At 37.2% G+C, this 13925-nt stretch overlaps 1 protein-coding gene across 1 annotated transcript in view; it reads right to left on the reverse strand.

The window, feature by feature from the left end:
* Positions 1-2383: 2383 nt before the first annotated feature.
* The window catches only part of KIF21A (kinesin family member 21A), a 79889-nt gene continuing 68347 nt past the window's right edge, over positions 2384-13925 (reverse strand). The window contains exons 34-36 of the mRNA XM_011927549.1: positions 11385-11555; positions 9905-10104; positions 2384-3678 (exon numbers count right to left, since the gene is read on the reverse strand). Coding sequence (XP_011782939.1) covers positions 3585-3678; positions 9905-10104; positions 11385-11555 — 465 coding nt within the window. The 3' untranslated portion in view covers positions 2384-3584. The remainder of the gene's footprint in view (positions 3679-9904; positions 10105-11384; positions 11556-13925) is intronic.

Consider the following 13925-nt stretch of genomic DNA (forward strand, 5'->3'; position numbering starts at 1 on the left):
TGCTAGGTTATCTCCCAGAATTAGTCTATCAAATAAGTGCTTCCACCACAGTCAGGATGATGGGGAACTAGGGAGCCACTGCCCCTCTACCCTGTTGACTCCAAGACCAGCAGCTCAGCTGGGTGCCAACAAAAAGACCTCCTTATGCCTGGTCTCGCAGCACCCACAGCTGGGACACTGTCACTGTTGCCACTGGAAAAAAAAAAGCTTCTAAAATTGCGCCGCAAAAACACTGGTTCCTCCTCACTCTACCTCTTGCCTGGATTTATATGTTTGGTGTAAGGCAGGTTAAATGTGGGACACAGTTGGAAGCAAGTCTGGGAAATGTGGTCTTTGCTTTTCCTAAATCTAACATACACTAAAGCATATTAGAAGTAGTTTGGAATCATGTTATCTACCATATATGATATAGACAACATTTGTCACTATTTTTATCTGTTTGGCAGAAACCCCCGCAATATGTAGTACTATATTTCATCAATTATAGGATGCATACTATTTATTCACAATTAAACATCTCTGAACTTGGGAGAAGGCATTTTAGATTCCCCTACTTTAGGGGATGTCCAGTCAAACAAAAGCGGAAAGTAAATGCTCAACAAATGTTGGCTATTATAATTACTATCCTCATCAAAATATTAAAAAATAAAAGGAGAGATTAATGGCAGCATATTTTAAAAGTGGTTAAGCATCTTGCTATAGTTAAAAACTGAAAGGATAGACAACTCTTATTTTTGCATACTGACGCTCATACATAGCAATCTGTACATTTTATATTTATATACAATATAAATACAAAATCCCAGCCATTAGCATCTGCACAGTAGTTGGCAAATAAAATCCCCAATAACAAAGCAGAAAAATAACCTATTATGAGGTTGAAAACAGAATTTGAAATCATTTTGCGTTAAGGTATGGGAAACACTTGGGAAAAGTAGCAAATAGCAGCATGAAACAAGTTGTTGGCTTGTTGATTATTTTAATTTAAATTTTTATGAAAGACTTCACATCACCTGAGAGTTAAATAATAAATGTGAGCCTGTAAGGTAGAGCTGAATTAATATGCAAAATCTTGTAATTATTTCTTAGCTAACTTTTAGAGATTTGAATTTAAAACCAGAAACATATCTTCTAAAAAAATAAAATAAAAAAAGAAGAGGCTATTCTGTGTGTTGGGGGGGGAACAAACATATATTTAATAGATAGTGTGGAGTAATCCATTTTAAATCTTACAGGCACTATCTCACTCTTTAATACTTATTTTAACATTTCTGAATGGGATCTTTAGGGGTTAACATGTTTCAAAACGTAAATTTTTTAAAGAAGGCTGCCTCTTTTACATATGCTTTTGAATTTCTTAAATCAGATCCACACTAGCTGAGCCTCCAGCATTTTAAAAGGTAGAATTAGACACTGAACTTTGTATTTTGCACAACCAAACACAGTGCTCAGGACCTCTCATTGGATTTGCAGTTAAGTTTGGATACCTCTAATAGGTGCTAAAGCACCCTGGACTTTATCCGAGCACTTACCAAGCTATTATGTAAATACTGGTTTTATTATCTCACCCTACTCAGAGGGCAAGTGTCTCTCAGTTTTGTTATTTTTTCACCCCCAATACTTGGCAATGTATATGCTCACTAAACATCCATTGAATAAGTCAATGATCAAACTAATGAATTATTGACCAATAGTCCTGCAAAAAAGAAACACTGCAAGAGACTTGAAATTAAAATAGTCTTGAAGTCTCTTTCAGATCTTGGCATGGTACCTTCTTTCAGGGAAGGAGGCAAAATTACAAAGGAGTGGAGTTTTGTCCTTACAGGAAAATATCTTCCTTAAAACTTTTTTTAAAAATTATTTTGCTATGAAACTTAGAACATATACACATACATAAAATACGATAGAGAAATATACTTACAGTTTAACATGTATGTAGAAGGTGAGTGCTTATGTTTAGGACCCAGGTCAAAAATTACAACATTGCTAGGACCCCAGAAGCACCCTCCCTACCCTCCCAACTCACTTGCTGTGACACCTGCCAGTCACCAGCCACCTCTTCTCTTCTCTAGAAAACAAGGTCACCACTATCTTAATGTTTACAGAATTTTTTTTTGCTTTGTTTTATCACCCATGTTCAAATTCCTAAATTACATAGTTGAACTTAATTGCTTTAAATAGTGAGTTTCCACGGTTCATCAAGATTAGGTTACTGTTTAAAATTCTCAAGAATATTTCACATCTAGTAAGCAAAGAAAGGAATGCATACGGATTGCCAGATAACCAAAAACATGCCTTTTCTTCTATCACACAAAGATAAAACAAAGTTTTACAAAGACTGGTCATTCTCTTGAAATTTGGAAAAAGAACAATACAGTAAAAATAATTTCATAGCAACATGTTTATTTAAGCCCTAGCTAAGTTTTCATTTACAAGCAAATATTTTCAGGGGAAAAAAATCACGTAAGACAATATTTTCAAATGTTATACCATCCACTAAAAATTAAACTTGCAGAATTTACAAATTAATATTCTAGGCAGACAGAAATATTATACATCCTTTTGCAAAATCCAATCAACAGCTTTTAAAAATTCATACAGGCACAACACAAGATAGTCTCTCTATACAATCTACCTATTTACATAGCTTTTCCCACCACAGATGATAATAGTTCTCACCATAGCTACCAAGGTTTGCAAACATAGTGTATTTAAAATATATTTAGCAGCATATAAAAAATTAGATAAAAGGGAAGGAAATACTACTATTAAATAAAAACAAAATTAAATGGTGATAATAGAAACAACTCCATAGGAAAATAGATCAAAATATATTTCTGTTAGGACATCAACAATGTTTCCCATCACAGAAAATATGCACAGCACTGGAAAAAAAAAAAAAAAAAACCAACAATTTAACAGCATTTTAGTCCTGAGCACAGAATATAGTAGAGCTGCAAAACTTTGGTCAATACAAGTAAATGCCAACATTTAACACAAACTGTTTACCCTTCTCTGTTAGTAGATTAAGATCAATTCCACCTTATGAAAATTCATCAACAATATTCTCATATCTTATTTTTGTCCATTACATTAAAAGAGCTTTGAAATTTGGGAACCCTCTACAGACTGATAAAAATACCTGACAAGCAAACCACAATTTGACTAACATTTTCAATATGTTTAAATACATAAATCATTTTGAATAAACTATATGAATGAGTTAACAGTGGGTTGCATTGTATTCCAGGTGTGTTTTCTGACTGTCACAAAAGCAGACATCTTGTAATTCAAATAATTTGAAGGTGTGTTTTATAGATAGGCACAAAAATTCAGCCACAATAAAAGTGCGAATAAAGCAATATATCAATTGTAGGATATATATCTACTGGTTGATCTTAAAACTAAGCACACAGGATAGTACACAATTTTATTAGAATATAATTTATAGTCAGCAGTTGAATTCAGATATATTTTCCAGTTAATCCCATTCATACGTTTTGCCTAATAAGTGCAGGAAATTTTCCATAAAGAATACAGAGTATTATCACAGCATTCAGTTTACAACTTATCTTCACTCATGTTTAATTACTGGCAGTATCTTCCCCCAGATCTCCTGTGTCAGAGATCTGACCATCTTGCAAATTGCGAGCCTTCCAAATTCTCACAGTTCGATCACTACAAAAAAATAAATAAAACATGGATATATGAACAAAGGCAGAAAGATAAAGAAATAGCTCTTATAACTACTTATCATGGAAATATTTTCTACATAGGTCTTCAAGAAATGCAAGTACAAATATGCATTGTCTCATTTATATAGCAAACACATACCTTAATAATGATAAGAGCTTATATTATCAAGGACTTACTATGAACCAGGCATTGTTACCAGGAGCCCTTTACATATGTTAACACACATTTAATTCCCTTTAACTACCATTAGCAATAGCTACTGCTATAATCCCCTTTTTATTGAAGAGCTAATTGAGGCCCAGATCACAAGTGAATGACACAGCTGAGACGTGAATCCAGGCAGTCTGGCTCCAGAGCCTTATCTCTTTAACACTGGATCTGCACTCATTATTTCAAAAAACAGCATGTGATTTGACATAGTGTCAGAAGTCTTCAGGCAAAACAGCCTGCAGGTCACAGTGAGGCTTCTAGGCAGGGAGAAAGCTGGGGCAGGATTTCTAGGGAGTTAGTGAATATAGCAAAGTCACGAAGAAATATCTTTGGGTAAACTCAGCAAACAAGCCTACAGAAAAAGCAACAGGCTATTGAGAAGTGAACTAATACTCCACCTGGCACAGAATGTAGAAGATTAAAAGGAATTCTGATGCCCCGTAAATATATACAGTTATTGTTAATTGAAATTTAAATTTTTTATAAAAATTATTTCTGAGAAAACATGTTTCTGTTGCCCTCGCAGGTGAATACTGTCATTAGACAATCACCTTTCTTAACATATCTCTCATGGCTTACAGAAATGTTTCTTTTTCCAATTTCCTGATTAACCCAAAGTAAAAAAAATAATAAGAATTTCCATGGAATTTAATAGTTAAAATGCACTTCAGAGATTATGTATTCCATCCCAAGGGAAAAAGGTTTAGTGGAGTGCCAATGTAACACAGCAAAGGTTTTCTAGAACCCAGGCTTTCTAGATTTTAATCAGTTATCTTCTCACCATCCCACACAGCACACATACATTGATAACAGCAATGGAATATTTTCATTTATCCACCCATTCAAGCATTGTATTTATTTATTCAACCATTTACTCAACAAATGTTTCCTTAGAACCTGCTACATGCCAAGTATGCTTGGGATATTCTTTCTTCCTTCCTTCCTTCCTTCCTTCCTTCCTTCCTTCCTTCCTTCCTTCCTCCCTCCCTCCCTCCCTCCCTCTCTCTCTCTCTCTCTCTCTTTCTTTCTTTCTTTCTTTTTTTTGACAAAATCTCGCTCTGTTGCCAGGCTGGAATGCAGTGGCGCGATCTCAGCTCCTCTGCGCAACCTCTGCCTCCTGGGTTCAAGCGATTCTCCTGCCTCAGCCTCCTGAGCAGCTGGGACTACAGGCGCATGCCACTATGCCTAGCTAACTTTTTTGCATTTTTAGTAGTACAGACGAGGTTTCACCATGTTGGCCAGTCTTGATCTCTTGACCTCATGATCCACCTGCCTCAGCCTCCCAAAAGTGCTGGGATTACAGGCATGAGCAACTGCACCCACCCTGGGATATGCTTTTTTTTTTTTTTTTTTTTTTTTTTTTAAACAGAGTCTTTTTCTGTCGCCCAGGCTGGAGTGCAGTGACTCCATCTCTGCTCACCGCAAGCTCCACCTCCCGGGTTCACACCATTCTCCGGCCTCAGCCTCCCTAGTAACTGGGACTACAGGTGCCCACCACCACGCCCAGCTAATTTTTTTTGTATTTTCAGCAGAGACATGTTAGCCAGGATGGTCTCGATCCCCTGACCTCGTGATCACCCGCCTCGCCCTCCCAAAGTGCTGGGATTACAGGCGTGAACCACTGTGCCTTGCCAGGATATGCTGCTTTAAAAAAACAAAAATAAAATATAAAAGCTCAAACCTTTTGCCTTTGTAGATCATGTATTCTAGCAAAAGGAGACAGACAGTAAACCATAATAAATGATTAAACTATAGAGTATATTAAAAGGTGATTAGTGCCACAGGGGTGAAAAAAAAAGGAGAGCACAGCCAAGGGGACCAGGAGTGCTAGGTGATAGGCGAGATTACAATTTTAAATAAAATGGCCAGGATACTTTTACTGAGGAAGAAAGACTTGCAGGGTCAGGACATTTGAGAGAAAAACATTCCAGGCCGAAAGAGCAGCTAGGGCAAATACCCTCGGGCAGGAGTGGCTTTGGAATGTTCAAGGACCAGCAAAGAGGTTATTGGGGTTGCAAGAAAAGGACAAGCCAGAGGGTATGGCAAGGGTAAAAACAGATGTTCAGAGGGCAAGATCAAGTATGGACTCAACTCTAAGTGAAATGGAGGACGACAGTAGGGTTTTGAATAGAGAAGGAATATGATCTAACTTATGCTTTTAAAGGATCATTCTAGATTTTGTGTTGAGTGTAGACTACATATGAGCAAAGGACTTTGTTTAGAAGGCTATTATAGTAATCCAAGAGCTGATGGTGATTAAGTCTGGTGAAGAAGTAGAGGGTGTGGTAAGAAGTGGTTAGATTCTAGACATAATTTAAAGGTAGAACTAACAGGACTTGATGATGGATTAGATATGAAGTACAAAAGAAGGGGAGAAATGAAAGGTTCTGTCCTGAGTACAGAAATGTCAGGGAAGCCATCAACTGTGATGGAGAAGGTTGTAGAATGAGTAGACTTCTTGAAAAGATTAGGAGTTCAATTTTGGATATGTTAAGTTTGAGATGATTAAATTTCCACTACTAGCCATGAGTAACTCACACCAGGTTAACCCCCCTATTGTAAACAAAGAGAAAACCTGACAAAATTTATGGAGCAGCTGTTTTCAGACATTGGGCAACAGGCAATGTGAGGCTGTGATCCTGGAGAAAAGGGAAACAAAGAAGATGCTGTGTGATAGCCCCGGCTGTCTGCCTGGAAGCATTTTGCATACCACAGCAAAGTGAGAGGGAACCCAAGAAGAGAATCACAGGAGCACTTAGTTGAAGAAACAGAAAACAAAATCCAGAAAGTAGAGAAGAGGAGAGATCTATGCAGGGAAAGAACTCTACAAATCTACATGGGGTCTCCTAAAGTCTTTGACTGAATGTTAAGTTGTACATGAGTAGAGTGCAACTATAAGGTCAGACAACAAACAGCTACCAGGGAGCTATATATTGAAAACCTCCCAGAGTTCATAGAGGGCTATGAGATGTTCAATTTCTGACCAGGTATAGTAGAGAGATACCACTGAACACCTGGGACATTCAGTAGAATTGCAGGAAGAGTTAAACTTTCATAGGACAGCCAACTAACCCCAGAGTAATGGCTACTCTAGACCTACCTAACAAAGGTTAAAAACAAGTGTTAAAAACTTAGAACTGAACCACAAGTAATCCAATTGCCTAATAAACAAAGCCTGATACTCCTTAAAGGAATACAAAGTACAACAAAATTGAGATACTCAAAATATTACAATGTCTAACATTTAATAAAATATTACTTGACATGAAAAGCAGCAGAAGACAATGACACCAGTAATTATGAGAAAAATCAATGATATCAGATCCATAAATGACAGGTATGATGAAATTATCTATGTAAGTTATAAAGTGCCTCAGTTTTCCTACTTGTAAAATAGAGATTATAATAACAATACTTAACTTCTAGAGTTATTCTAAGGACTAAATGAGTTAATGTCTGCAAAGCACTTAGAACAATGCCTCACACATAGTAAGCACTATATAATATTTGTTAAATAACAAATAAGTAGAACTAATTTTTTAAAAGTCTTTCTCATTTTCTTGGTTATTTTCCTGTGATTTTGAAAACATGTAGTAGACATATTTGCATGTGATATACACTGAGAAAGCTGAGAAAAAGTTTAGCTCTTCATCTGCACAGCAAAATAAGCTATCAATAGAGTAAACAGAGAACCTACAGAATGGGAGACAATATTTGCAAACTATGAATCTGACAAGGATCTAATATCCAGCATCTTAAGAACTTAAACAAATTTACAAGGAAAAAAAAATCAACCCATTTAAAAGTGGGAAAAGGATATGAACAGACCCTTTTCTAAGGAAGACATACATGCTGCTAACTAGAATATGAAAAAAAGCTCAACATTATTAGAGAAATGCAAATCAAAACCACAATGATATACCATCTCACACCAGTCAAAAGGGCTACTATTAAAAAGTCAAAAATAACAGATGTCAACAAGGTTGTGGAAAAAGGGAACACTTAAACACACTGGTTAGTGGGAGTATAAATCAGTTCAACCATTGTGGAAAGCAGTGTGGCAATTCCTGAAAGAGCTAAAAACAGAACTACCATTTGACTCTGCAATCTCATGACTGGGTGTATACCAGAGAAATATAAATCATTCTACCATAAAGACACATGTACACAAATGTTCATAACAGCACTATTCACAATAGCAAAGACATGGAATCAACCTAAATGCCCATCAATGACAGATTGGATAAAGAAAATGTGGTACATATATACCATGGAATACTATGCAGCCATAAAAATAAATGAGATCACATATTTTGTGGGTACATGGATGGAGCTGGAGACCATTATCCTTAGCAAACAAATGCAGAAACAGAGAACCAAATATCACATGTTCTCTTTTATAAATGGAAGCTAAATGATGAGAACCCATAGACACAAAAAAGGCAACAACAGACACTGGGGCCTACTTGAGGGTGGAGGGTGGCAGGAGGGAGAGGAGCAGAAAAAAATAACTATTGGGTACTGGGCTTAGCACATGGGTGACGAAATAATCTGAACCACAAACACTGGTGACACAAGTTTACCCATATAAAAAACCTGCACATGTACCCCTGAACCTAAAATAAAAGTTAAAAAAAAAAAAAAAAAGTTTAGCTCTTCAAAACTGAGACCATATCCTGGAAGATAAGTAAGTACAATTACATTACATGTCGATCCCCAGGCCTCACTGATATACAATAGTAAGTTTTGTATTGGGTGTCCCACAGTCAATGTGAGATATAGCCGGTAAATTTTCAAGGACACAACAAGTTTCCAAGGAAGTAAGCAAAAGTGGTGACTGTTCAGAAAGTAATGCATCTTAGAAATAGCATCAATGAAGCATCAAAGGTAAGCACCTTAGAAAAACAAAATAAATCGGCTCTGATGCACCTTCAAGATGAAAGTAAATCTAAATGAAAAGAGAAATTCAATGGAAACTGCACAAATGCAAAGAAATGACACAGGAATAAAGGCTTCAAAATAAAATCAGGGTCTTCATGCATTTGGGACACCCTGAATAAAGTCAGTGCTCAAATTAAATAGATATAAATGGTACACAAACAAAATTGGGAGGTGTTTTAGATAGATATTCATAGGAAATTACATTTTATTTGAATGAGACCTATACTTCACATTATATAACACATACACTTTCCTTTTCAAAGTACATATATGTGTACTATATATAATGTCATTTATATATATAAACTGTCATTTTACGGTAACAACATCTTTCTACCTCCTTCAAGTATCTTAAATGTCACGTTTCCCATGAGGCCTTCACTGACCACCCTGTTTTGTAACCCTGCCCTAGGAAAATCCCATCCCCTTTCTCTCTTTTATTTTTCACCATTGCACTTGTCACCATCTAACACATTCTACTTAATGTATTTTCCATTTCTTCTCATAAGAATATAGACTGGGTTTGGAATCTGTTTTGCTCACTGCTCTGTTTCCAGGAGTCTGGAACAATTCCCAGCACTTAGGAGATTCACTGTGAATGAACAAATGAGTCAATCAATCCAGTCATCCACAAGCGGGTGGAAGCAGATGTTATTACTACGTACTTATACTTTAAAGGGAGGAGGAAGCAGAGAGAGTTTTTAAATAGTTTGTTCCAAATATGAAGAATGGCAAATTTGTTGCCTTTCTGAAAATAAAAATCTTTAGAAATTAGTCATTATTTTCTAAAAGTCAAAACCATCAAGGAAACATGTGACAGCACACTTCCTAAAATAAGCAGAGTGCTATACAGGAGTAACAGTATTGTCATGTAACTTGGGTGCCTAAATTCAGTGCCCACAGTGTATATCAGAAAATATAAGTAAGACATCTTAAAACAGACATTAGAACGATTATAAGGATTTTGTATATTCAATGTTTCTAGATATTTACAACATATGTATTAAATCTGAACAAAAGCAACCAATATAGAGAAAAATCATATAAGAAAACTTACTCAGCTGCAGTAAAAATGTGGGTGGAATTAACACATATGGCATTGATAGGACTATCATGACCTTTCATCTCTCCAACTGGCATAAAAGTATCCATGTTCCAGACTTTCAAAATGCCCCCTCTGCAGCCACTGAGCAAAACTGGGTGGTCTGGCACTACTCCCAGGGCACAGACCCAATCCTTATGTGCATTTGGAACTTGCTAAAAGAAAAAAAGTGAAAAAAGTCAGTTAAGGAGAGCTTCCAAACTGACATTTTCACATGAAAATAAACTGAAAAACATTTTGTTGCAAAACTTAATATTCGGAATTGCCTGAATAAAGTTTACTTTCTATGCAATCACTCTCAGTGATTTAAAGAAATAAATGGGTAATTTGCTTCCCAACTTGCCTCACTAATTTTCATCATTGTTATCAGCATTTAAGGGCTATAATCTACAGAATGTAAAAGATCCTGAAAGTATACAGAATTTTCGAGCATCATATCCTCTTCATGGGCAGTAAATATCTTACCTTTCTCCAAAATGTATTAAATAAAGCAAGCTTGAAAACTGCAACCTGGTATGTGGATTATAAGGACTGGCTCATAATATCACTAGTTTAAACTTTCAATAGAGAATATAGAGGCCTGAAGATTTCTGCAGAAGACCAGAGGTAATCTATATATTTTATGATGAGTAAACAATAATTACAAGATTAGACTATATGACTATACTTCATGCATAAATGTATTTATATGCAAAATATAAAATTATAATCATGAATGTATGTTTATTTTTAAAAAGCTTTTTAATGTAACACTGTATATGTATCTATTGCCAAGTTTTTCCTATTAATATTTATGTTTCTTATTTGTTTGGTTTTCATCTGCTGATTACAAGCAGGAAAGTGGAAGCAACTACTACATATACATACCCACACATATGTATATATAAGGAAAAACTTGAAATTGAAAAGAATTTAATCTGTTAACTAATTTCTTTTCCAGGGAATTAGGAAAAGACACCAATATTTGAATTTATTCAACCCAACTACCATTTTGTAGGAAATGAGAGAACCACCACTCTTAGATGCATGAAAATGCTCTTATAGATAAGGAATTATTTATATTACTCTTGACTTTAGCTAAACTTAGAACTCTTTGGAATATGTGTACATAAAACAAAAGCAAAACAAAATGAGAAACTGCAACTGCACTACTCCCAGGCTGATTTTATTTAATAAACACATGCATGGAGCAACCCTAGATCTTTCAACTCTTATCAGCATCTCTTCTCTTATCTAGCAGGTATTATTCAATGTTGAATGTTTCCCTTCTCCCAATGAAGAACTCTGGGGAGGATGAAACATTCTTCAAGAAAAAGGCCTGATTAATATTATCCATAAATGATAAAAATCTACATAGAAGCTCTTCAAGTTCTTCTACAGGCTACAGGATCATGTTGAAATGCCCACTCTAAACCATGAAAAGGTTCTGCATTACCTGAAGAAGGTCTTTTTGAGTTAAGTCCCATTTCTTGATTCCATTATCTCTAGACCCGCTAAATAGGTTATCCCCTTGAATGGTTAGTGCTTCTATGCCATCATAATGAGGGGGTTCAAAATTGTGGGTGGGACTCACAGTACCAAGAGCTCCTTCTGTAACATCAAACATCTAGAAAGGTAGAAACAAAGCAGTTATCATATTTAACTTGCAAACAAACACAAATATTTGTACAGTCCTAGAAACACATACACATGTATGATAATCAGACATGACTTGTTTTGTTACCTACTGTTTCTGGTTTGTTAAATTTTTTCTTTTTACTTATTTTATTTATTATTTTGAGATGAGGTACCACTATGTTTCCCAGGCTGGAGTGCAGTGCTTATTCACAGGTGCAAACATACTGCACAGCTGCTTTAACTTCAGGCTCAAACGATCCGCTTACCTCAATCTCCCAAGTAGCTGGGATTACAGGCGTACATCATGGCCCTAGATCTTAATTATTGTTTTGTTTTGTTATTTGTTGTTATGGAAGTTTTATTAAGTTAATTAAGTTAACCTGACATGAATGACAACTGAGGATAAACCAGTGCCCTTTTTTTAACACTACTTTTGCTTTCATGTTACATGCTTTGTGTCTGTAGGTTTTTAAGAAAGGAAACCAGGGAGCACGCCCAAGAGGGCCGAATAGGAACAGCTCCAGCCTCCAGCTCCCAGTGTGAGTGACAGAGAAGATGGGTGATTTCTGCATTTTCAACTGAGGTACCAGGTTCATCTCAGTGGGGCGTGTTGGACAGTTGGCGCTGGTCCGTGGGTGCAGCCCGACCAGCGAGAGCTGAAGCAGGGCGAGGCATCGCCTCACCTGGGAAGCACTAGGGGGAAGGGAATTCCTTTTCCTAGCCAAACGAAATTGAGACACACAACACCTGGAAAATTGGGTAACTCCCACCCTAATACTGCGCTTTACCAAGGGTCTTAGCAAATGGCAGACCAGGAGATTATATCCCACACCTGGCCCAGAGGGTCCCACGCCCACGGAGCCTCCCTCACTGATAGCACAGCAGTCTGAGATCTAACTGCAGGGTGGCAGCCAGGCTGGGTGACGGGCCATTGCTGAGGCTTAAGTAGGTAAACAAAGCAACCTGAAAGCTCGAATTGGGTGGAGCCCACCACAGCTCAAGGAGGCCGGCCTGCCTCTGTAGACTCCTCCTCTGGGGACAGGGCATAGCTAAACAAAAAGCGGCAGAAACCTCAGCAGAGGTAAATGCCCTTGTCTGACAGCTTTGAAGAGAGCAGTGGATCTCCCAGCACAGAGGTTGAGATCTGAGAACAGACAGACTGTCTGCTCAAGTGGGTCCCTGATCCCTGAGTAGCCTAACTGGGAGACATCCCCCATTAGGTGCAGAACAACACCTCACATATTACACGGCGGGGTACACCCCTGAGATGAAGCTTCCAGAGAAAGAATCAGACAGCAACACTCACTATTCAGCAATAGTCTATCTTCTGCAGCCTCCGCTGCTGATACCCAGGCAAACAGGATCTGGAGTGGACCTCAAGCAAACTCCAACAGACCTACAGCTGAGGGTCCTGACTGTTAGAAGGAAAACTAAGAAACAGAAAGGACATCCACACCAAAACCCCATCAGTACGTCACCATCATCAAAAACCAAAGGCAGATAAAACCACAAAGATGGGGAAAAAGCAGTGCAGAAAAGATGGAAATTCAAAAAATCAGAGCGCATCTCCCCCTCCAAAGGAACGCAGCTCATTGCCAGCAGTGGAACAAAGTGGGAGAGTGAATGACTTTAACGAGTTGAGAGAAGAAGGCTTCAGTTGATCAAACTTCTCAGAACTAAAGGAGGAACTACGTAACCAATGCAAAGAAACTAAAAACCTTGAAAAAAGAATGGATAAATGAATAACTAGAATAATCAATGCAGAGAAGACCTTAAAAGAACTGATAGAGATGAAAACCATAACATGAGAACTACGTGACAAATGGACAAGCTTCAATAACCGACTCAATCAACTGGAAGAAAGAGTATCAGTGACTGAAGATCAAATGAATTAAATGAAGTGAGAAGAGAAGTCTAAAGAAAAAAGAGGAAAAACAAATGAACAAAGCCTCCAAGAAGTATGGGATTATGTGAAAAGACCAAATTTACGTATGATTAGTGTGCCTGAAAGTGACAGGGAAAATGAAACCAAGTTGGAAAACACTCTGCAGGGTATCATCCAGGAGAACTTCTCCAACCTAGTAAGGCAAGCCAACATTCAAATTCAGGAAATACAGAGAACACCACAAAGATACTCCTCCAGAAGGGCAACTCCAAGATACACAATTGTCAGATTCACCAAAGTTGAAATGAAGGAAAAAATCTTAAGGGCAGCCAGAGAGAAAGGTCAGGTTACATACAAAGGGAAACCTATCAGACTAACAGCAGATCTCTCCGCAGAAACTCTACAAGCCAGAAGAGAGTGGGGGCCAATATTCAACATTCTTAAAGAAAAGAATTTTCAACTCAGAATTTCATA

Source organism: Colobus angolensis, unplaced genomic scaffold (genome assembly GCF_000951035.1).
Source record: "Colobus angolensis palliatus isolate OR3802 unplaced genomic scaffold, Cang.pa_1.0 Scaffold726, whole genome shotgun sequence".
Lineage (NCBI taxonomy): Eukaryota > Metazoa > Chordata > Mammalia > Primates > Cercopithecidae > Colobus > Colobus angolensis.